General features: G+C 43.2%; 1 protein-coding gene across 4 annotated transcripts in view; it reads right to left on the reverse strand.

Annotated features, from left to right (window-relative positions):
* Window positions 1–376: 376 nt before the first annotated feature.
* The window catches only part of LOC112570442, a 140,860-nt gene continuing 115,132 nt past the window's right edge, over window positions 377–26,104 (reverse strand). For all 4 annotated transcript variants that reach the window (XM_025248859.1, XM_025248860.1, XM_025248858.1 and 1 more), the window contains 3 exons: window positions 16,179–16,694; window positions 4,844–4,964; window positions 377–3,280 (listed from right to left, as the gene is read on the reverse strand). In XM_025248859.1, the coding sequence (XP_025104644.1) occupies window positions 2,435–3,280; window positions 4,844–4,964; window positions 16,179–16,612 (1,401 nt within the window). In that variant the 5' untranslated portion in view covers window positions 16,613–16,694 and the 3' untranslated portion in view covers window positions 377–2,434. The remainder of the gene's footprint in view (window positions 3,281–4,843; window positions 4,965–16,178; window positions 16,695–26,104) is intronic.

The following is a 26,104-nucleotide window of genomic DNA, read 5'->3' on the forward strand; positions in this document are numbered from 1 at the left end:
AAGTCAAACAATCTTATAAAATCTGGAAATTGCCATTGCATTATTTTGTTAAAAAATAGAAATCTTAGCATTTGTGCCAAAACGTTGATTTAATTTCAGTCGCTTGAACTTGTAGGTCGTTGAAAGGATGTGTTCTTATCCTTTAAAGAAGGGTCGTTTGCTGGCCTTCCTCTCGAACTATACCACGGCTTGGGTAGGTGGCTAGGAAAAGCAGACGGTCATTAGCTCCACAGCTCAAACCCTTCATTCTGCTCCTCTCTTCCTCTCCACTTTCTGTATTTAAACAGCGACAAGAATCACGCTCCCTCCCAGTCATCCTCCACTGCTCGACAGCTGCACTCATGACACACCCAACAATGAAAACCAAGGCGAGAGCTAAAGAAACTGTGTTTATTCCAACTTTTAACCATCGGTCACCCATATCACCTGCACAATGCCGTGCTCAGTTAAGCATAAAAAGATGTGATTGTCGAGAGAGAAGGAGCTTTGAGTCAACTGGTTTAACAAACTACTCCTGGTCATTGCTCTATGAGAGTGTGGCGAGCTAAAGCTACTCGTGGCGAGGCTAATCAACACAGTCTACAACACCTACTGTAGGGCGCTTCCGATGTGTTAGACTAACACATAGTGTTGGACACTACTAGCACTTCGTCATAGATGTCTCTGTATGCTTGGTCAATACTTTGTCCCGGATGTTGCAAGCTCAGCTTAAAGAAATCTAAAAAGGTACTTAAATAAGCCAGGTAAGAATTCGTATAAGTGTAGTTTTCGGGTTTTTATAGATATCTGATACTGTTACACAAAAAGAAAAAAAATATCAGGTGCAAATTCCGTGCCTGGCAGTAAAAGTGATTGTACGCTGCCCCTCTGGCATTGCCAGACTGAGTGTAAGCTTTGTACATCCTAACTTGGAAGTGTGACAAAGCGATTCGTTAGTCTTTGCCCATGCGCAGCGTGGCTGGAGAAGCACAAGTAGAAAACATTTGGACCACCGAAACCAGAAACGAGACGAGGACCAGAGAAACACTTGCCGTAACACGCAAAGCTTTGAGCCAGATAGATACCCGACATATGTATTAGTCGCAAAACGTAAACTACCCAGAATGCCTTTCGTGTGGAGTCACGCCCATAAAGCGAGTCATAAATCACATGTGAGAATATTTGTAGAAATGTCACTCGCTCGTGCGTCCTACACTTCAGCCGTCAGTAAGTGCCACCACAAAATGTCTTTCAGCCGTCCATGCAAGCGTCACCCCAAAATAGTCCTTACATAAAGGTGAACATAACTTTGTTGTAGTCACACACCACGTACAGGAAATGTGCTCTTTGATTAACCCACACGCGTGCGATGTATCATATTCTCTGCCGTTTCCAGGAGCAGAACTTTCAAGTGAATCACGATCTCCTTGTGGAGAAACTGAAACTCAAAGCAGTGCAAAATTTCTTTGACCTTATGACCCGAAGGTACATGTTAGCAAAGCGCTTCTCTTAAAGGTTAAACAAATAAGAGTACAGTTATATCACAAATAACAGTACAGTTATATCACAATTCTATATTTTCATACTTTAATTTTATAGCTAAATTTGTATTCAAGTGAAGAAGTTTGTTTTGCTCTTTCTTTTACATCTACAAACGCATTATTTGCTTGATTGTAGAACTCTAAATGTAGGGAGATGGGTTCGGGTAAACGTGTCCGGAAGCACTTTTTGTATGCCAGGTCAGAGTTTGGTAAAATAAATTGAAGTAGTAAAATTAAGTGTTCATCTTTCACACGCAAAATTTGTTACAACAGTAATGTATCCATGTAAAGAACAACAACACAAGTCATTCTGCTGGAAAGGTTTTCCTTTGTAAAAGTTATTCAATAAACAACTTGTTAAAAGAAACAGCGGTGATAAAACTAACTTCCGCGAAGAGCCTTCAAATTTAAAAATATAATTTCAATAAAAAATCTCTTGATTCAAGGGGACTACTTTCAACTACATATTCTCGTCAAGATATTTTTTTAAAACCTAAGAACGTTGGTTTCTCGTTTTCATACTTTTTGTTAGACATCTAGGCAAAACTCTAGTTTGGTGTACTGCATAACTTCACATAACAAGTATGATTAGGATTTGACATTGTCTTGGAAATCTCGCCTCACGTCCTGATTGAGTTTGTTTTTCTTCGACAACTTCATATTTTGGTTAAGCGCTGGAACTCACCCACAGACTACGAATTCGGTGTGCTCTTTGAGCTCCATGCTTATGTACTCTTACTTTCCAATGCACAGCAATTTTTTGCATGCCTGGTAAGCTCAACATACTTTCTACCTTCTGTAAATCTTCAACTCGTCTTTTTTTATTTAAATCTTTTGGCTAAGATAAAAGGTCAGATGGGACTATTCTGTTTTGCTGATCAGTCTGACGTCCTCTCATTTTCTACTGCGTATGGTCATGAGGAGGTGGAGAAATCCGGTTCTGGAGGTTCGGGTGGGTCAAAGTAGTTTGGGTGGAGAGCGGGTATGTTCCGTCTGTGCCCAGAATCTCGGCACCCAGCGCTCCTGTCGCTGTGGTGGCTGCTGGACGAGGTGCGCCGGCGTGAGCGATTTGACAACCTGGACTGGGATCGGCTGGGATCATCGAGGTCAAACCCGAGCTGGCCACCGACCGGCGACTCCTGGTCCCTCGCGTGACGCAGGGGCCTTATGGGAAGGGTCTGCGTGCTCCTGTCGCTATAGTAACCATCCAGCTGTCCCGGCAGCATGCTAAAGTCGTACATGCCGGTGTGGTGAGCTTGCGCAACGCCGCCGCAGTCGCACTCACAGAAATCTGCGAGAACTGCTGCTGGGGGCGCGCACCTCGAGCAGTCATCTTGACCTCCCAGCAGCGACAAGTCGTGGTGATGGATGTAGGTGCCGCTGCTCCCTTCCGTGCCGCCATACGCTGCGCTGCGAGGGGACTCGACACCGTCCCCGATGGACTCGTAGATGTGGGAGCGGTCGCTGTTGGTCTGGCTGGCGCTGGAGGAGACGTAATCACCGTCCAGGCGTCGGTAGCTCAACACGCTTCGGCTGGGCGGGATGGGCAGCTCCCCCTGGCGGACCGGCCCCGCATTTGGCAACTGCGGCTCGGAGAGGCCGCCACCCGTCATCAGAGAGATCAAGGCTTCGTGGCTGCTGCGCCCACCCGCCGGGTGCACGTGTCTTTGCACATGTAGACATTGCTCGTGGTAGGGCGCTGGGTGGCTGCAGGCACTCGTCAGGAGCCGGGTTTCCGGTCTGTCGCCGCGCATCGTCGTCTGCCACAAAAGACAACCGGGAGATGAGAACTTTGTCACATCAAAACACACACAAAGCAACCCTTCCCCCCCTCCCTAGACACAGTGGCACAAACACCATAAAGTTTATAAACAAGCGCCCGTTCCTAAAGTCCATTCTTTTGAGTTACCTATTGTTTGAAATAATGTTAGACTCAACATTAATCGTGTAACGGCTGAATGAAGAGAGCGCACAGGACATATTAAGTGGCAGGAAGACATCGAGTAGTAAGGATAGAATCCCCTGCATGTTGATATACTGAACGCTGAGAAAACAACAGTTCTAAATGACAAAGCTGTGTTGGTGTCTACCTTTCGGTTGCGAAAGAAAAAAGAGGTAACTGTGGTGAATTAACCATCGTATCGTCAAGCCGTTTTTAATGTTATCTCCCCTGAGCTGACTTGAACTAAAGAAGAAACCAGCAATGCGGGTAGAATCGAGTGACACAGGAAGATGGCTTGGAAGTCAAGAAGTTGTCACTTTTGGTCCATTATCTCTGGCTTCCTAGACAGGTTCTTGGTGCACTCATTAAGAAGGATAACCTCCACCACCTCCATTAAATCGTTAGAGGAGGGACTTTTTTTCTAGACTTTTCAGTTGCAGCATACGAATGCTGCCAGACAGAACTGTTGAAAATGAGCCTCAAAGATGAGCCTCACCTAACTCGCTCACGTACCCACCTACCCAATCACCTACCCATCCACCCACTCAACTACATACCCGAAATTCAAATACCCACCACCAATCCACCTATTCACTTGCCCACCATCTCACCCACTACTTATCTGCTCACTCAACCGCTCTCACCTACTAGGTCATTCACCTCCACGTACACTTGCTCACTTACCCACCTACTCTTTCTCATCCGCACTCACACGGATGTGACGAGTCATAAATGAACCGGTTCTTGCTGTGAATACCCTACTAGACCCACCTGCTGACTTTGTAGATCCCCATCCACGCCATACAAACTACACAAAATAGTCCGGTAGATACAATGGCTGAGCTCGTGGAAGTAAAACGGTTCCGTGAGAGACTAAATGGATGATAGTCAACACTTTACGAAGTGAATGCGGTGTGAGACCACATCCATCAAACTTTCATTAAACTGAGAGCTATTTTGAGCAGTAAGTTACTTGGCACTGAATGACTTGTTTAGTTACCGCCTCAAGTTCACCTCCCACAGGCAGATTCTGAGAGGAGATAAGCTGTCGAGTCGATCGCACTAAAGTCTTCCATTCCGGTGAAGTCTTTTGAAATGAAGTGTCGACACGCTCGCATTCATCTACTATCTTTAGCTTTTCTTCACCTTGCAGTAAAACCTGTTTTTGACTATAAGTTTCTGGCTTCCCGAACGTATTACTTATAAAGACATTCCACAGAGTTCCCTTTATGTGCCTTTATATTTCATGGAGTCTAGTTATATTTTGATGGAGGCTGGTGATGTGTTTCAGGAAGCTTAAACAACACAGAAATAAAGCTCTCAGACCACGGACAGGCAAGCTTACATGTGAACATCTCGAGAGCACTAGTCATACACTTACCTCTAAAGGTCTTGTCATGACTGGAGCCGAAGCATAGTGACAGCTTGTGTAGTATTTAGCATGATCCGGGTGGGCGTTCAGCGCTGACTGGTGAGTTGGACTGGAGTGTTTAGGTCGCGTTCTGCAAAAAGTCAGAGAGACCAAGGAATTAAGTTACATGCAATCCATTGGCACCACACACACATACTTAGGTGTTCCTTAAAAACAAAGCGATCAGAGATGTAAAAAGCACGTTTATTGTATGTAAAAGGTTTGGTTTGGGAACACCCGGGAACATGCCCAGCGCACGCATGCGAGCAAGCGAACAAATGTAGTCTGATCGATGATTGTGGCCAACTGCAACTAAAGCAAACATCAAAGTTGTGGCGAGTGTTTGTAAGTCCATTTGCTCACGGTCAGCGCCGCCTGCTAATGAATGAGGGCAGAGAGAGAGAGGCCAGACAGGCCGTTGACGAGCGTCTAACCGTGTTGTTGCAGTCACGGCGCATTAAAGCATCGACTTTATGGCTACGTGCTGATGGAGTCAGTTAGGATCACGTGATATGTCTTCCCCACGCATGCGCACTGTCTTAACAAGGGACCGGATAATTGGAGAGGAAAGTGCCTTCTATCAAAAGGCGATTTCGCGCATAAAGAGATCCTTTTGTTTTTCTTTCTTCTTTCAAAAGATACGAGCACTCTTTTAAAACAAAAACCAAATATGTTTAAACACGAAGATCTCTTTTTTCCTAGGCTTTTGGTGCATAAAAAGTCCGTGTTGCGGTGGTGAATTTCGGGTTTCCTTTACAGAATGAGATGATATTAATTAGTACTAATAGTAACTGTTATGAATTCTTAACGTTGAAGGCCCTTGAGGGAGGTTCATCACAGTATACAATGTTCGGTTCAAGACCTCCGCACTTGAGTTAGTCAAGGGAGGAAACGCACTAATAAAAAAAGGTTAAAAAGTTTCCAAACCTTTAGGTCGTTGGGGGTGATGTGTCAGAACCCCCCAAACTTTCTCTAGGCTAGCTTTTTGTGAGGGAGGAGTCTATCTCTTCTCATTCCTCTACCTGCCTTCCCTTTCCCAGCCCCTTAAAAGCATGTTACCAGTCAACTGGGGTAACTTTGAACCTGCTAAGCTGACGACTTTAGCATCGGAGAGTACGAGAGAGAAATGTATAAAACGAGTAAAATAGATATGCTGATGAACAAGAGAGAGAAAGAGAGAGAGAGAGACAAAAAGAAAAGAAAAGGAGAGACAGGGAGAAAAAAAAAGAGAGAAGAGGTGTACCAGAGTATTATCGTGTAAGATAACTGGCCAATTATCTTGCTAATGAGCTCGTCAGACGGTAAAAGAGCAACTTCAGTCGTCAAGATTTAGTGGTGAGTGTGCGGAATAACTGTACGCTGGAAGTTTTGCTGTACTTTAGATAACCTTTCCTGGTAGATGCAGGCCCATAATATTAATGACAAAACCCAGTCAAAATGGCGTGTTGTCCGAGAACAGCTTCAGAGTCAGGAGAAAAAGGGGTATAAGTGTCCTTCCTTCCCATCTCCCCTCCCACCGCCACCGATGTGCATTCTGCATTAGCGTACCCGAGGCTGACTCTCGGTGATGGGTGAGAAGAGCAATGCCATTAGAGGGGAGATAACTGGTAACTAAATCACGTGCCTCCGAGACGGACTTGCTGCAGGAGAAGCAGGATTGTGGCGAGAGCTGATCGAACAGCACATCTCTCGGGAAAACACGCAGTAGCCCGTGTCTCAAAAAGAAAAAAAAAACTCACATCGCTTTCGACATTGGTGGAAAGAAAGAAAACGTGCCTTTTATCGTGTGAACAACATTGCCTTTGTATCCTTTTATACCTTTCACATCGACCTTCACACTGGGTGGGTTGGGGACGGCGTGGTGCTTGTCCCTGACAATGAGGTTTGTGGGTCACGGGTTCAGGTCTAGCCTCCGGCAGGTCATTTTTCTGCCTGCTTTTTCACAGTGTTGGAGCAGCTCGCTCTGACACATCGTCTATTGCTGACTCAACGTACAACACCAACATCTAACAAGCCATACTATCGGACTACAGCAAGAAGTCTCCTTTACTAACTACAGAGTCAGTTTCTAGAAGTTGGCTTAGTCATTTACAAATTACAGCAACCTTTTAGTAAGGAAAGGAATATAAAGGCATGCAACATTACTAGTAGGACGCACAAGCACATTGTTTTTATTCCTTCCACCCCTTATCGTATGGTATTTTACAGTATCAGTACTATTCCACTGTCAAATAACTGTTCATGTAACAGAAAACTTAGATTTTTGTGTTTTTGTTTATTTCTTTAAACATTCCGTGTAACTATGTTACCATTGTGAAACCAAGAGAAAACAGTGTGGACTACGATTCCTACACTTAGAATAATTCATATATGCAATATCTCTGTACATAAAGGTGATAAGAAATGACGGTTCATTTCCTGAAACGAGGAGGATTACATCTACGGCAAAAGTATGTACAATTAGATAAAATGTCTTTGTAAATTAAATTTGTTTGTACAATTTTTAAAAGTATTCTCCCAATTGTTCGAAAGTTGAGAGCTGTTGATAAGCTGAAGCCAAAAGACATTTCTAACTCACCATCTAACTTTCAAACCTTGATATACAGAGCTTACAGAACCAGACTGAAATGTATGAGTATATACCGGATATAACTACTGCCTAATTAATGTGATTTTAAAACATTACAACTAAACTCAACGCCCTGTGACAGATTGTGTGTACTAAAACTAGGTAAGGTAACAAATAACTAAATAATCAAAGTTTGTGTTTGATGACTCACGAAGCCAGCGCACGTGAAACAACCTTAGCTCTCTCTCTCTCTATGCAATCGCGCACTTGCACTGGAGCCAACTACAAGTTGGTTAGAAAGTCCGCATGGAGCAAGTCCAAATGATGGAGCTGCTTTTGCCCTGACGAGTCATTACAAACCAAAACAGACACCACGCACCAGGCCGACAGTTCTCCAGGGACTAACTCGTCATATCTGCATAAAACAAGGCGTGTAACCATGCGACTCAGTTTACACCAGGCTGGAAGAAAGGACCGTCCGCACTTCATGATGGGAAGAGTTTACGCGCATTTATCAGTTTGCCTTGCCTTTTCAAATTGTCACAGAGCAATCTGTGTGTGTTTGTGGTGTGAGAGAGAGAGAAAGACTGGCAACGAGCTAGCAGAATAAAAAATAAAATAAAATAAATAAAAGCCACATGCAGAAACGGCGATTTGCGAGCGTGCCGAGTAAAAAGAAAGCTAATTTTCCCAGCTCCTCAGATTACATCCTGATTTTTTTTAAATAATAAAAATAATACATTTTTTGAAAAAAAGGGTTAGTCCCTTTACATTATGCTGGAAGGAGAAATTATCTCCGGGCCAGCTCTGTGCTCATCTCTTCTCCCTCGTTTCCATATTTTCCTCAATCATTGACGTGGCCAGGAGTACCCATTGCACAGAGGTCAACGGGGAAGTCGGTTACGTCACACGGGTATCGAGTCGACTGGTGTGCGCGCCTTCCGGTTCTCGCATCACTGCACTAACCACCAGATTATCCACTCCTCCCAACTGAAAACATCTTTTTTATGACAAGAAAGAAAAGAGCTTTCCCCTCTTAAATCCATTAATCAAACGCTAACATAAAGCGTTGGAACAAAATGGAGAATTGTAGTAGAAGGAAATACTAAGTAAAGTATTGATGAAAACTGTTTTTATATAGTGTTGCTGTTAGCAAAGAAGTGTGAAGTTTCAATATAGAGCTGCAATTAGTGAAATATTAAGTGTGAATTGTTCTAATAAAGTAGTGCAGTTTTCAAAGTATTAAATGTAAACTGTTCTAATTTAGTGTTGCAGCTATGAATGATTAGTTTCAACACACGTTCACTGCCGATGTCGGCAAATGTCAGTATACAACAATATAATGCAGTCTTGTATCACAAAGCATTTGACTATAAGTTATACCCAATGTTAAAAGTGTTGAGTATTGCAATATTAAGAACATTGACATCTTCAGTGTTATAAAGTGTTTTACATTGTGTTGTTTGCAATGTGTTGCGTTTTTAGCATGATTGTTATAAGAAAGTGTATTCTCGCCTGCCTCATTTTTTTTTGGCAGGATTTTTGTTGTTGTTTTTTGTTTCTCTATAACGTAAATCTCAGGTATGATCTTTACCAAGCAGAATGCACACGCAACCGCTTTTGAGGCGAAATAGGAGCCCGGCATGATCTAGGCCAGTGCTATAAACATTGCTTTCGTATTAGATGTGAACCAAGATAAGAAACAACCAGTGCTGCTTGCCAAGAAAACAACTTTCTTTCGCATTTATAAAAAAGAGGGTAACGGGAGCTAACTGTCGCAGGTTTGCATGTTGTGTCACGACTCCGGACATGACTCAGCAGATGTCGGCATCACAAGTGGTGTTTAGCGGCCTCCATCCTTATTTACTGCTCAGACATTCACGCGAGCTGGTGTCACGTGGGGACAATGAGTGGGGATAGTTACAGGAGAAAGGAAGTAGTCAGGTTTACGTGCGATATTACCTCTCTGCTTAACGAGAGTCAGTCCTCAAAAGAAGCAGAGTTTGTGGGTGGTAACACTGGTAACAGCGAGCAGACGGTGCAGGCTGCACACAACCACTGCGCGTGAAGCAGGCCATCCAAGCGAGTTGTAGGTCTCGCCAAAGGTAGATACAATCCACATACAGCAAAGGTTAATATGCGTGCCAACAAAATTTTTCACATTCCTATAACCTATAAACTCTCAGAAACTCTGGAATCTGTGGCAAAGTATAACAACTACTCATCATCATCTATCCTTTCACCAGCCGTTGCCGAAACACGAGGACCTACCCGTGGGTTGGCTGGGAGATACCTGTCGTCAGAGGGATCTGATGAGCGGTGGCCATAGTGAGCCACTTGTCCTCCAGTTTGTTTGCGAGGTCTTGCAGCTTACTGTTGCTGCCCGCCAACAGGTCTGCAAAGCGCAGACTGCCATAGGTTTCTTGCCGATGGAGGTGTGGTGACCACGGAGAGTTTCTAGCGTGTGTTTTCTGGGAAAATGTTGACCAGTACCGGAAAGGAAATGCCACCCTAACGAACACCCACCATCTCCCCCTCCTGATTTTTGAGGACATTCCGATAGTTCAAACGAGACACCACTTCGAATTTTAATTTCTCATCACCTGCCAAAGCCTCTTGTGCCAGACTCGATCAAAAGCTTCCTTGAAATCCATGAAATTATGGTAGAGCTCACTGTGATGATGCGGAGGCTTCTCGATCAGAATGCAACTGGTAAAGATCTATGTTTGTAAATGTAGGTGTGGAAGATAAAGGTGGAGACAGAGATGCAGAGATAAAAGCTAGAGGCAGGGAAAGAGGTGTAGATATGTAGACATAGAGGTAGATGTAAATGTAGATGTCAATAGAGAGGTAGACAGAGACAGAAGTAGAGACAGAGGAAGAGGTAGAGATAGAGATAGAGGTAGGCGTAGAGACAGAGATGTAAAGGTAGAGGTAGGGAAAGAGGTGTAGAGATAGAGAAAGAGATTAGAAAGGCAGAGGTAGAGACAGAAGTAGACATGTAGAAATAGAGGTTGAGACAGAGATGTAGAGATAGAGATAGGGGTAGAGATACAGACATAAACAGAGGAAGAGTCAGACATTCAGGTAGAGATAGAGGTAGAGATATAGACAGGGTTGAGTTCACATGCATATTTGGATGTAGACTAAGATCGGAAACCGGCATGGGGGTGATTAACGCACAAAACATTGTTCTCATGAATTAAAATTGCTACACAGCGCCGGTGAAAAACCTTTTTGCTGAGCAGGTTGCACATGTCTGTAAATTGTTTTCAAGAAGAAAAGTTTAAAACTCACAACCACGCCATTAAGAGGTGTTGCACAGGCATTTCAGCAACGTTTTCAGTGTTTTTTTCTCTTCTTGAAGGAAAAACTTTAAAATTCTTAATTTAAGCTCGAAGCTTTTATAAACATGTTGAAACTTTCGTGGCAGCTATGACCGCAGTTATGATAATCAGCCTCAGAAAAAAGTGTTTACGCAGAAGTATTTACCAGCAAAGAGTGGCTTAAATTTAAGTCCACGATTTAATAAAAACAAGTTGTTGCAAACTATACGTTAAGACATAACAGACTTGTTTTATTACCAAGGTATTTGTGTAAAAAAAGTTTCTATGATCTCTTCACTGGGCTCTTATCTTGCAGGGGGACAAGTTGGCCGGTCGTGTTTTGTGGTGATCTATTTTCACTGATTTAAGTAAAATGATTTAAAGCATAAACTGGTTTAAATTTAACAAAGTGTTGGGCAACCGCTCACTGGCCGCATGACATGTTTACAACCTCCACCCACCTCCCCTTCAGCAGAAAATGCACACCCAGAACCCGTTCTAATGGTAACATCGTGCTGTTGTGTCTTGCTGCTCTCTGGCCCGCAGTTTCGCGTGTAATCAGCGAATAACAAAAGGAGAGAAGTAACTTCAAACGCAATATTTTTGCATGTTTTATAACATAAAAAGTCTTAGTAATGAATGTAACCTGTTTTTTTATTTAAATAAAGGAGTCTTAATAATCATCTGTACGCTTGTATATTGAAAAAAGATAATAAAGATGAGCTCCCAGCACACACGCGCTCATAGTGGATACTTCGTGTTGCAGGAGACCCTTGCCGAATAAAGGTGATAAGAAGAGGTGGCACTCTATCACAAGGATATAGCCAGGAGCCCCCGAGGTAACGGCTCGCTGCTTACCTTCAGACATGTGCCTAGCAGAGACCTCCCCCTGGAGCTTCCACCATTCTCCCGCTCATCCATCCCTTCATCTCGACAAGAGAACGCATGCAATGCTTGGCTACAGTTCATTTGAGAGACTGCCGTGCTTGAGTTTCCAGCCTCTTGGGTTCCACATCACAAAACAACTCAAGTTTGTACCGCAGGCGGGCAACAGGTGAAACAGGGCATCAAAGCACTACCAACATATTTGTTTTCTTCCTAACCGTGCGGGTTAGCGCAACAAATGCCCCCGCTGATGAGTTAGCTCTTACATTTCCAGCCGCATTCAACAAATAGCTGGTTCCTGACTTGAATATTTATGTCTAGAATCTACCCCGCCCTCTCAGGATGTACATGCGGTACAGTGTGTAACATCAATCATTCCCAACTCGCCCTCTTGTCTCTGTCTTTCTGGGACGCATCGCTGGAATCGTCGTCTGGCACCGAGTACAGTGATAGCCCCCTAGTTGCATGCTTTTTCTGTCAGCAGTAGAATGTAATTAGTAGCATCTCTCTCTTTTCTCCACCCAACTACGGTTCCAAAATTACATTCAGTAAGCTGACTGCAAACCCATGACCTACCCCAAACACACACACACGCGCGCGCAATCAATCGGGAACTCTCCCACGCCTATCCTTACCCTCGGCAGAGAATCTAGCGAAGGAAGACAAAATACAAGACCTGACACAGAATTGACAGAAAGACCAGCACTTACAATGGCTGCCAGTTTACATCGTCAGCATGCCATGAAGATGGTGCCCTAATGCCCCTTCTTTTAGTCCTTTTTTCTGACTTCTATATTTTGGCAGCAACTTCGTCTTCGTCTACCCCCACCTTCAAATCATACTGGTCATGTCATGGGGTATCTAGCAGTCGACACAACGGAGGTTAGGCTGTAGACACAAGGCCGAGCAATACCTCATGTCTTGCTTCCTTTCCTTGACCCACCTCAGACATCCCCCTTGTAATTATCTGAATGTTTGGGTCTTTTGATGGGCATATGCGTTGGTGCAATATTTCTCTGAGATTTATTGGTCAGCGCGACTGTGGCAGTTGTTTATGTCAATGCCAGCACGCGATAAACATCGGGGTGTCGACAACAGCGCAGCACTTCTCTCCAGCATGTCTGCAGAACCTTTCTCTAGAATGTCTGGGTGTATACACACGAGCGAGTTTTCTTTGTTTCGTAGATACTACGGCGCAGTACTCAAATACTATAACACAATAACGAAAAAACTGCAATACTGCAAAAATTATGTTTACACTCGCTTTTTCTTAGCACGTTGGTGACAGTAAAAACGGTTGATAATGTATGTAATCAAAGATGGAGAAAAGAGACAACAGCTCTCATCTCCCTTTCTTGCTTTTGACAATAGATCGAGGCAGTATCAGTGAATCTCATTTATGTGGCAGCTTGAAAGAATGGGAAAAGAGGGAAACATGGTCGAATAAAGTTGCACCTGCGATCCGATCACACACAAGGTCAAAGTTTGCAGTTTATCAAGTATAGACAGTCATTAAGTAAGGCTTCCAGCACACTGCTGGCCTGCAACACAACCACAGTCTGATACGAATGATGCTGTTAACCTAAAAAAATGCACAAACAAAAAGCGATTATTACAACAACGACAACAACAACAAAAAAAGCCACGAAAGAACAATTCCTTCCAGTAATTTCACTAGAATCACTTTTTCATTTTTTTTTTGTTTGAAGCAGACGAACTTTGCGTGCTGAAATCAGCGAACGCAGCGCTTTTACCAAAAATAAATAAGTAAATCATAAGAATTGCAAATTTGAGACATACGGATACACGTCTGCATCCACAATGGCTCACTTTGCAAGCCTGGAAATAGACAGAGCTGCGAGGATGTCTCGAAAGCTGAACCTTGGCGCTAATGATGTCTTCTCCGCGACGCCTGCTCGGCATGTCACAAAAATGGTGTTGAAAATCAAAGGGATGCCTAAACGGGAGAAAAAATTTAAAAGACGTTCTTTAGAGTAAAAGTATGCAGTCTTTTTTTCTGTGCCTGAAGAAAAATCTCTGTGAAAGCTGGCTTGTAAACTACAGTCACCTCCTAAAGTTGATAACACTGCATATGTGCATCTATGTGCCCTTCATCGCAAGTATCCGATTAACTGCTTCCGGTTTTGATGTCAGCTCATCGCTATGTGTGAAGTGTTACGAGTTAAATGTGGTAGCCGTTAGCGTTTTTGATGCGGCATGTGACCCCGTCTGACCTGCCGGTGACAGCCGCCTGGATCATTCTAGTCAGTGCATGAGCGAGTGTGACTGACACTGACTTGGTACCTGGAATGTTCGGTGTGTGAGAGAGCGCATGTGTAACGAGTAGATACTGCATGTCTCTAGATAACTTTTGTACAGTGTATATAAGACCTGAATGAAAGAGAGTGTTAAGAGCAGTGGCAGTTGTAGTCACAGAGTAGTGGGGAGTAAACAGTAGAGTAGCAGAAGCTATTGAGGGTGTGTGTCGCCACATAGTTTGTTGTGTCAGGCGTGTGTCGCCTTTAGTCAGCGTGTGTCGCTGTTGGAGTAGCAGGAGTCGCCTCTATATTACTGTTTTATTGTTTATTGTTTATATTTTATTGTTTATCTTGTTTGATTTTTTTGAAATACGTAAAATGTTTACTGTACCCTTGAAATCTGTTTAACTCTCTTGGTTATTTTATGTCTTTATTTAATTTGCTTGTCTCTATTGTAATAGTACAGTGTGCTAGTTCACTCTCGTGTATGTCTGATGCTATAAATCTGATACTTTTTATTATTAAATACTTGTATCCTCAGTATGGACGCATTTTGGAACTTGATGGCTCCTCTTTTCTGTTTGAACAAAATAAACAGGAAGGACTGTAAACTTCATCAATCGGGAGAGGAGGTGTGCGAAGCTGTATATAATGCCAGACAAGTCTTCGCACACCTAATAAGGACAAGGCGAATTGTGAAACTTATACTTTCAGCTGCCAGTGATACGGAGGCCAGTGATGTTACACTCGGCTATCCACTTTCCCAACAATGTAGTGGCAACTGACAGATGTTCTCTCCTCCAGAGTACAGTAAAAAGGTGTAGGAGCCAGGCGCAGGCAGAGCGTGCCGGGAAATTTCAAGCATCAGGAGCTCACTTAGCTTTCATCGTCTTGCTTTATTTTTGCAGCCGCGATGTAGGATTAATGTTACTTCAGCAAGAAACGACAACTGGAAAAGCGACTTTGCTTACTTTGAACTTAAAGAGAAAAACCAGGAGGTAGTTGCACATGTTTCTAATGGAGAAAATTTTTCAAGCCTTTCAAAAATCTTTCCTGTGCTATTTTAAATGCGCTGCACATGCATACAGGCAAAACGGGCCAACGAACATCTGGTTTTAGCTGTTTTGTCTTAATTAAGACAATTTTATAAGTTATAGAAATGGATTGTGTGATGTGTTTCCATAAAACAGATTATCCAAGAAGATTAAAGGCTAAAGTCTTTAAAATTAGTAATGTCCTGCAACTGACCGCTGGAAAGAAAGTGATAGCTAGTTAAGTGGAATAAGTTTGTTAGTGTGTTTTTAAATTAGGGTAATAGATGTTTCCACGCACACCTGCGGCATCTTACAATAGTATTCTGGAGACTAAGCGCCCAGCTGTTACATCTTTCAACCATCGTAGAACTCTGGTGTAGAGAACTCACTTGAATGGTTCAGAACGAGCTATTGATATACGTGTAAGTACCTTCGTGTATTGACTGAGGTACGCTTTGTAATGAATGTATATATACATCAACTCAGACTGTGGGTGACTCAGAGCTGTTTCGAGCACCGCCGTGGATTGACTAAAGGGCGTTTCGAGAAATGATGAGAAGTGAGTTGAGCGGGACTGGTCCTAGATGTAAAGTTGTGTCTGTATCATTTCTGTTCGCTTCTTATTGACCAGCTGCGATGTTTATTTATTTCCTGGCAGTACAGTGGAAAACCATTACAGCTGTTTTGGAAGTCCATTATTTTTCTCTTGTTGAAAGAAAGAACGGATGACGGTGGCTGTGACAGCATTGCATAGTACACCTTGACATGCAACTACTCCGGTCAGTGTTTAAAGAGAAAGCTGCAGAAACACTTGGGCGAGGTGTGTCACTAAGAAATTTTAAGCAGCCGGATGCAGTCTGAGACCAAGTAAAAGAAGCAGTTTAGAGAGCTCCAAAAATCTTCTGATCACTCTTTGTGAATCACACTGAAAAGAGAGAGAGGTGGGGAGGGAAGAACATGGACTGGACGGACGAACAGATTACAAAATGAATGCTAGCCCGGTCAAGCATGAGCGATCTACAGAACATATCGATGACACTGGTTTGTTACAAAAGGCATTGTCAATATTAATCTTTTTAAAATTTACCTAAGTTCTAGCTAGTGACGTCACAGAAAAACTAGTTTTTTTTTAAATTATTGGCACCTGGTTAGACTTTTTAGAAATATAGATAATGACAACAGGAAGACAGATGCGGAAGACACGAATAAAGAAAGGAAGAAGACTGGCCACACCTGCACAGACAGAAGACGACGCCGGCCACCAGAAGGACGAAGACAAGGCTGGCTAGGGCGATCATGATAATGCACGGGAGGGAGCAGGCCTCGGGGGGCTCCAGCTCCTCCTCCTCCTGCTGTCCTCCTCCTTCGCTTGCGTCGTCCGGCAGCAGCTGGCTCCCGTCAAAGCGGATGTTGCAGCGGTCGGCCATAAACCACTTGAGGCGCTCGCCCACTGCTTGTCCCACGCAGGCCGTCCAGTTGACTCGGAACAACAACCCGTGGTTCCAGGGCGGTGGGCACGGGAAACTGGACCAGAAGTCAGCCAAAGCCGGGTCGAGCGCTGCCTGCGGGTCGCCATCATGGCCGAGAATGATTTCCCGCTCGCCCAGGTTGACGTCTCGCCCGTGGCCCCCCATTAGCACGTGCAGCACGTTGAGCGTGGTCGACATGAAGATGATGAGCAGCAGCCACAAGCAAAACTGGGATATTGATGATGGGATGCTTTTGCAGAGGGATTAGACGACTGTCATTCTGGATAATAATTAAAAAAAGACCTCATGTTAAAAATTTAACAATCGTTCAAAGAATATTAACAGCACAACATCACAATTTTCGCAATGGATTTTTTTTTCTTTTTTATTTTTGCAGACCTGGAGACACTTTCGGGGGTCTTTTGATGTACAAAGTCCTAGCCAATCTCATCTGCATGAATTTAGGAAGTCCTTGATATGTAAATAAACTTACTCACGCAAACTGCACACCTATTATAGTGCGCGTTTACTTCCCCCGCCTCCAGCTCCACTTTATTAAAATCGAGAGATCGTATCTCGCCAGGTCGAGTTTATTCCGTTCAGCGAAATCCTGTAATCGCGACCAACGGCAGCAAGAAGAAAACAAAGAATCAGTGACAGCGAGGAAGGGTTGGAATGGAAGGGGAAGAGCATAAAATCCTTCAATTGTTATTTTGTTTATCAATCATCACCAAATAAGGGTCCAAAGTAAGAGAGACAGAAATTCACATAGTTTGGTAAATGGTAAACAAGGATGCTAATCATAAAGCTATGCTTGAATGCATTATTATTACTAATACTACACGAAGAGAGCAGAGGTCTATTCAAGTTGAGCCGATCACTTGCTTTGTGTTTAGTGTCCACGAATCGGTGGCTGGTCTTTCTTTGTACCCGAGCTGATTAACCGTACTGCGCTGTTGTGGGCTGGTTCTCTCAAAAGAAATTCATAGCTGAAGCATTCATCTCTTTCCGTAGACTGGTCTCCCTGGTGCCTACATACACCCTGGGTATTTGTAAGAACATGAAAGACAGGCTGACGATGACTGGAAAACACGAAAACACTTTCGGTCCTCGGTGTTAGGGAAAGAGCTTAGCAGAAATTTCCCGAGCCCATTTGAGCAAGGAAAAAAACCCAATTAATAATATTCTCGGATAGTTTTATGAGAACACCAGGCATAGACCAGTAAAATGATAAAAGGTATAATGAACGCGTGGACCATACAAACCAAAGTCATCTATTAATGTGGAGGGTCACTTCCCTTTTTTATTTGGTTTTACTGATTGAGGTCAACGTAACCAAGCTGTGGAGGTAATTTGATATATATGTGTATGTGTCTATATACATGTATATATATATCACATTTATATATTTTCGTATCCATTTTGTTTTTCGGTGTAAGATTAGTTAATTTTATAACAATTTGTGATAAAAATCTTTTGCGAGTCATTCTGCACCAAATAAAAACAAGGAGGATTTATTATTGTAAATAGTAACAGCCTTATTGGTAGAAACTGAACATTGTGAATTTGAGAAGTCCGACATTGTTGCAACTTACACATTACGAATGGTACAAGTAACCCCTCGCCAGGAATATACAAAGTGTTTTTAAATGGGAGATAAAAGACTGCAGATAGTTCGACATTGTTCAGCTCTTCTACATCGGTGATAAAAAGGCGCAACCGAGGCTGTAATGCGTTTTTGCAGAAAAAGAAAGCCCCGCTTTACTCTTCACAAGACACTAATCAATGTGCCTTTGTCGGCGCGTTCTTGCTTGCCATGCAAGTCTTCCAGAATCTTCTGCGAGCGGAGCGAGGGGGGAGGGAATAGGGAGGAAAACCCAAGGAAATCGATACTTTGCGATATCTCCCCCGGGACACCACGTCTCCGCTGGCACCAAAAAGAGAAGGCAGCAAGAAAATGTTCGCTTTGTGTAAGAAAGAACATCCTGCAGCCGTCTGGTTGCGCGGTTACAGATGCCGGTGCGATGGGACGGAAGCACTCCACTAATAGCTTTTCTTTGACTTTATAAACTTCACACAATCAGCGGGCGTTGTGAAAGTGGACATCCTGCCAATCTCATCAGCACCTATAGGATTGTTGGGAAAGATTATTTCGTGTTGTGTGGTGTTTAGTTACAGAGATCGTGCTTTTATGCACTAAACTCTGCTGAATGGAAAGCTCTGTAAGTCACAGTAATAATCGAAAAATAACTTTCAATATTAACTGGAACCTGATCTTGCGGATGAATATACTCGCCTGTCGGAAGAGAAAATTTACATCCGGAAGAATTAACAGCTTGTGACCTGCCACGATATCGCTCCGCGTCCCGTGATGCAGTGGGGCAGACGCTTGTCAGACTCCATATTGGAGTCACAGGTTCGGGTCTCTGAAATACCTTTAATGTCTTTGAACGTATACGCTCTCTTGTAATCATTTTTATGAAAAAATTCAAACTTTCAACTAAATATGCTTGTATAATCATGTACTAACTGGTCCGAGGAAGGCAAGCAAATGGTTTAAAGTTTATCATGACATCGACTATATTGTGTAGTTGCTGTTAATACCGAGCACAAGACGATTTTATATGCAAAGCGAGCTGTCACTGGACATTTTAAAGCAGTCTCATCGTATCTTCATCACACTTCTCAGTCGACAGAACTGAAACCCTCTATAGAACTCGCCTTAAACCCCTAGAAGGATGGGGTATGATCGGAATAATGGTTTCTGCGATCTGCTCAACAGCAAACAACGTGAGATCTTTTTTTTTTTGCGCAAAATTGTACGACATGAATGTTTCTGAGGACAGACCTTATGACCTGCTCTTCTGTCGCCAGGGTAGCTTCACACATTTGCACGATGATGCCGTCTTTGTTTTAAAAACTTCAGAATGCTTTTCTTTTAGCTGGACCAGGCGAATGTTCGCCACCAAACATAAAAACTGGGTTTTTCTGACTTCTAAAGTCTGAAGGCGCTCATCTGACATCTGAGACAACGCGCATGTGGCGACCGTTGCAATAAGAACTGTTTGAAAGACATGACCGTGTGCCCAGTCACTGGAGGAAATGTTACTCGTCTGTATACTATTTGCTGTTTAATTGTCTATGTTGCCTACTGTCGCCTGCACTAGGCAAATCAACAAAACATTGGGACATGTTCCTCTGCCAACTTCTCAAGTGAAACATATACGACAACCACAGTAATTAAATAGTGTTAAACAGCAAAACAACGACAGCAACATCAAGTCCTGGTAAAAGATTCAAAGACCAATGCGACAGTCAACTGTTCGGGGAGAAAACTCACGGCCAATTTATAGGTATCTGCATGACAAAAACCACCACAACACAAGAAGAGCAGCGAACAGTAACAAAAATAAAAGTATTAGCAGCATCACATCTTTTCAACAATCAAATCTTTGACCTAACTCACGAACTGATTCCTTCTGAAGGTCAGTAAACAGAAAAGGAACCCGAAGTGAGAGTTCAGGGGGCAGCGAGGTTCAGACAGTTTACTATGCCTCGCGCCCTTACCCAACGTACTTGGAGTTGCCGCCCCGATCCTCTTGTACCTACTCCTGATGTTTCATCTGTGCCCGTAGATCGATTTGAAAGAACTGCTCCCTAAACAAAGTTAAGCGAGTGCGCATGACAGCGCGCGCAGGATTTGCTTGTTTTGAGCAACTCGGGTGGCGATGTCCATGACGCACAGCACAGCGATAAGGCCAAGGCGCATGGGTTACCTCGTTAGAAACTTCAAACAACAACAAAAACAAAAAAAGGATAGTTTGAAGTGAAAATAAAATCTGTACAGCTGTAAAGAGAGAGAGAGAAAGGAAAGAGGAGTGAGAGAGAAATAAACTGACTCTGAATGTTTGTTTTAATAACAGGATGGAACATAAGCCGAGACGTGTCTCTTGATATGCACTGTGACAAGATGCGTCAGACACTCCTTTATCCCCCACAGAAAGGGTGAGAAACACATAGGCAGCTGCAGCATGCCCCCCACTGCACAGACATCTACACATCTAATCACTTAACCACGCTTTATCAAGTTTCTACTCACAGCTGGCATTAGAAGCAGGAGGGGCAGACGACTTCAGAAATCAGCTCCCCCGCTGCTTGTACTCTTGCACGGGTGTAGCGAACACAATATGGAGTTCCTCCTCTTCCGATCCCGTCTTTCATTTCCCACACACTCTTCCTCTCTTCTTTTTCTTACCCACTCCAACCATCCTTACCACGCATGTCTGTTTGGGCATTTCACTTCCTGTTCTCTGTGATATCTCTTGATCGTGAAGAATCAAGGTGTTTCGCAGCATCTCACGGACTTGACATGCTAAGTTTTTATTTGCTGACTACAAGCCTTTTTTTTAAAGTCTCGCCTACATCAACAGTTAAACTGCGCACGTGCAGTGCCCGTGAGAAGTTGCCTGTATGTAGGATATGTGGGAAATGAAAGCCCGGATCGGAGCACGTGAAAATGAAGGACGGGGGGTGGGTTTGTTTGTCAGAACCTGCACGATTGCTGTATAATTCAGCAAAAAACATATTTTCCAGACGATTTTCAAGTGCTTGCTATTTATTATAAGCGTTGTACACGTGTAACGGACACTGTCATATCAGTGTCATCCTTACAAAGGATTAGCACACAGCTAAAAAAGCCAAACTTTCTGCAAGGCATGATAAACACCGACATGAAAAAGGTAAACGACAATTTGTCTGCTCTGGGTAGAGGTGACATCTCATTTCTCACCATGTTAGACTTGTCATTCGCCACTCGGACTCCAAGGCTACATTCAACCGCTCTATGAAAACATATCTGTTCACAAAGTACTATTCCTGAATTACTAGTCTGAACTCCCTTGTAATACTATCTGTCATGTTAACCGTCATTAACGGCTCCAACTCTTTACATTATTCTCCATACCTTCATCCATTGCTTTACGTTCTGTGCCTGTGCGTATCTCTCCGTCTACTATCTGTACATTTATCATTAACCCTCGTATGTTCCATAAGAAGAAATCCATCTTCAAATCAGATCAAGGTGGCGAAACCAACATCACCTTTAAAATTAATGTCCTCCGTTAGGAATCTGGGATTCATTGTCCCTAAGGCACGACTCTTGCTAAACATTTCACAGCTGTCTGTCTGCCTACTATGCTAAACAAGTTACAGCTGTCTGTCAGTCTGCCCACTATGCTAAACAAGTTACACCTGTCTGTCAGTCTGCCCACTATGCTAAACAAGTTACAGCTGTCTGTCAGTCTGTCTATTATAGACTACGCAAGATCAGCGCCATCAGTCGCATTCTGTGTACGCGCGCTACCAACATCTTGTCTGTGTGTTTGTTTTATCCAGACTTGATTATTGCAACTACTGGCCTGTAGAAAACGGATTTTTTACTTTAAGCAAAGTTTAGTTAGATTTTAGACCACCAACAGTGCACTGGTCAAGAGGCCAACTAAAGACAGGACAGGATGGTCAAGGCGAGGACAATAAATCAATTAAGACAATTAATGAGGTCGCTGCTGAATACAATGCTGAAGGTGTGTCAAAGGTGCCATGGCAACAACGAGAAGGTTGGGCACAAAGAGGTCCACTCATTTTATCTTTACCCCGCCGTTCTCTCACCTATGTTTTTCGAAAGTAAACTTTTTTATATACTTTTTTAACAGCGTATGATGAAATTTTCAACTATTTAGAAACGGACTAAATCATGCAGTAGTTTAGTAAAAGAACAAGCCGCCAGTAACTACCACCATCATCACCAGGACAGTATCGGCAAAAACGTAACATATTAAAAAATGTAAATACCAAAGACACCACTACCTTAAGTAATTTCATAACGAAATCCGAAAGAAATATGGGATGGGTTGCAAGGACTCAGGGACCCAGGGAAGGTGGTTGTGTCAGTAAGTAGTTTAAGCGAACTCGCCCACCGGTGCCGCTGCATGCCATTACACGAAGATTTACGCTGGCGAAGGCCAAAGCTGTTCGGTGAATAGTAATCAAGGCCCGGACAACAGATGAGAGGTCAGACAGTGATAAGCCAGACGATCCTTGCCGAAATGAAGCTCCTTGGTCGTGCTGGCAGACAAAGTAGTTCGCTACTCCCTCAGAAAAAAAGAAATTGTACGATGAGACCTGCCCTGTGTGTGCGTGTGTGTGTGTGTCCAGGTCAGTGCTCAATTTGTGTTAGCTGACCTATGTATGCCATTCTACCTAGGTTAGAAGAATAATCATAGTATTCGGGAGCAGACAACAGTAAATCGTGCCACTTAGACAACATCACTCCAAATTCTTTCTTTCACTGTGGCGATAAACTGTGAAAACTGCAATTTCCACACACCTCTACTTACCAAAAATCTCGTTGAGATGCTTATTTCACCTATGCCAGCTATGAGTCTCCATGTGTTACAGCATTGTTACAACAATGCTCAATTTTACACTGGTGGTCACCCGGGAATCAGCAACAACAGCGTACATCAACAGGACGATACCCGGTGGATGAGCTTAAACAATAATACGCGCTTCCCATACACTTACTGTTAATTTTGACCATAGTTCACACAGACAATAGAACAGTGAAAGACTTAGTATGTCCACTCTTCCTTTGCTAGATATTCACTCCATGTTTTCACACAATCTTAAGAACAACTCTCACATAATCAAAAATCAAAAATCAAAAATCATTAAGGTGTTCCCAATAACTTTTTTTCCAAAAAACTTTCTTTCTTAGCAGGATAAACAGAGATTGGATCTGTCAATACTGCAAAATGCATCCGAAAAATCTTAGTAAAAAGAGGGTGAGATAAACAAGCCTGTTCAGAGTAATTTTGAATGAGGGATTGACGAACAAATATATTATGAATCATACAGTAGCTATTGCCTAAACCTACCCGAGCCTCAGGAAAAAGTTCACAGAATTGAAGCAATGTTTGGCTGACGACTCTGCCGTACAGCTAGCAATAATTAAAAACCCTGTAATTCCTCTACAGCTATCTAACCATTCTCACATTTTTGTGTAGAGGAAAGATTCCTGCCTTCTACTAGCTCTCAGGATACGTACTGTTTATAAAGACTGCAGGCAGCTAATAGCTTCAACGATTTTGAAGTGTGAAATTTCATCAACCTGTGAACCGTAACTAAAACTGAGATATCCTCCACAGTCGTGTTGATGGTTAAGTCTATTTTGCATCTGCGATTGCACATAGAATAAGCACTTTTAAACTTCTAAATAAACTACAACATCAAAATCAAATTGAACCACATAAATCTCAACACAGACACTCTTCCGTCTGAAGGATAAAAGAACTTGCGACCGTCATACACCGTCGTGTTGCTGTACTAAAAGCGCCTTCACTATCGATCAAAGCAGCGCGGCGTGAGGCCCATGACAATTACCTACTTTTCAGGAAAACATAAACTCCAAAGTATCTCCATTTCCAGCCAAACCTGCGGTTTTTTCCCCCAAGGCTCCGAGAGCCCGCGGCAGTTTACTGCTCGGCGCCATTTGCCCCTTGCGCAGTACTGAACATTTTATCTTCCAGCACAGCAACCGCCGGAGATGTCTGCAAGTGAGGCCGAGGCGCAACAGAAATTTATTTTTATCGCAAGTAGTCGTACGGATACAGGCTTAATTTTATTCCCCAATCTGTGCTGTATGCGACCTTAACTGGGTTACTGCAACTACTGCCAAATCGACATTTCTTTGTTGTTTTTTTTGTTTGGTCTTTTGCCTGGAAATCGTCTTTCGATTGTCCTTATTGGTTTCTTTCTATGATTTATTACTTTACGATGAAAATCAATTTAGGGAGACTACCCAATAATGACAATAAAACTTATATAATTAGGGTTGATTTAGCACATTTTCATGTTAAAACTTCTTAACAAAAAATCCCTACCTTCCATAGATTGGCAACATAGGCACCTAAATATTTCAGCTAGCAGAACACAGATTTACACTCATAAAGAGCAATGATGGACTCAGAGTAGACTAACCCAGATCGTTTTAGCAGCAGGTAGTTTATCAGAATTGCAAAACTAGAGTAGATATGGAGAAGATCTTGATTACTTTTATTTATGGCGCCAAAAAGGTTTTGGTTTATTTAGTAAGGAAGTATTTCGAGGTGATTTCGCACTATAAGGGGAGGGAGGAGGGGGAGGAAAACCGAAGTAAACCCCAGACACCCAGCCATGTGGACAGGTGTCACGTACAGAGAGGGTCCCGAGACAAGATGTGAACCCTAGGCATCTCACTGCAGAACTTAGAACGTTTGCTGAAAGATCACAAAATGTAACACCACTTTATTTAAAAAAATAGTTCCTAGCTGTGCAGTTTAGGCTGCAATACCTCAGCTCGAACAATTCCTCTCAAAGAAGAGACACTATAAAGAAGAAATGACGGATACTCGAAAAGGTCGCCGCCGTACCATTGATGACAATAAGGAACAGTTGGGTGGCATGGCTAAGCGCGAGTACAGACATTACAACACAAAGGCTCCAGTCTGGCGCCTATTCACATCACACCGCCGCCTGCAGCAAGACAGCAACATCAAACTACGAACATTATTATTATTATTGAAACTACCATAACAGCTCAGTGATCGTACTAATCTGATTATTCCAAGATACTTTGCGCGCCTCCACCCGCTACAAACAGAACATACCTGGATTTGCATGCTGTCACAAGTAATGCGCGATGACAAACGACAGACGAGGGCCGATCGCGTGCAGGCGGCGCCAGCAACGGCAAATGCGTCATTTGACGACGTGGCCATGATGCCGACGACATGGCTTGGCTGAGCCGATATCGGGCGATCTTCGATTATGCTGGGTAAGCTGACGAGTGCCCCACCTCACTCTCCTCCCTTAGCATTTCCAGCCAACCTTGACATGTGACTGATAGGTCATAGTTCGCAAAGAGCAGGTGCTATGTGACATCACCTCCCGCTTTCATCGCAAGGGTTAGGTTGGGGTGTCGCCTTCATTACACAAGCTTGCATGACGTCATGGGGATACCTGCCGTTGGGCCGTTCTCTGTTGTTGTGATTGTGTTTATGTTGTCTCGAATGTCACTCGCTAGATTTAACGTTTGCTGCCTCGTGCCTGAGGTCCGAAGACCAGACTTTGTCCATCGTGTTGTTGTCATCGTCGTTACATTAAATCATACGAAGATTTTATCTATCTGATGATGGTTCACAGGGCAGAGGAAACCGGGTATATATATATATGTATACACATGAGTCCCCGTTCGTTATCTTAAGCTAAAATATAACACTGCAAAGCTCCACGCTCATTCAAGTTCTTAAGGGATACATAATGTTTGGGTAAGGAGGCTCAAAGGAAGATACTATTTCCAGAAATCTATGTTTTAAACCAGTTCATTTGTTGAAATGCACACATCAACATGCACAGAGTGAGGTCAACATGCACAGAGTGAGGTCAGCAACACAGACGTCCAGGCTTGCACACAGCCACGTCTACCTTGTCAGGCCAAAGCCAGTCGAACAGCTGTGACTATATTATATGAATTGGGGATATCAAACAGCAGGACTATATGCAAATTAGGTGTATATGTGGCCGGATGTGACGTCACTGTCTGATGTTTGTAGGCACGTTTGGGAGGTGGGGTGGTATTTTTCGGATTATAAA

This window comes from Pomacea canaliculata, linkage group LG8 (assembly GCF_003073045.1).
Source record: "Pomacea canaliculata isolate SZHN2017 linkage group LG8, ASM307304v1, whole genome shotgun sequence".
In the NCBI taxonomy this organism is placed as follows: Eukaryota; Metazoa; Mollusca; class Gastropoda; order Architaenioglossa; family Ampullariidae; genus Pomacea; species Pomacea canaliculata.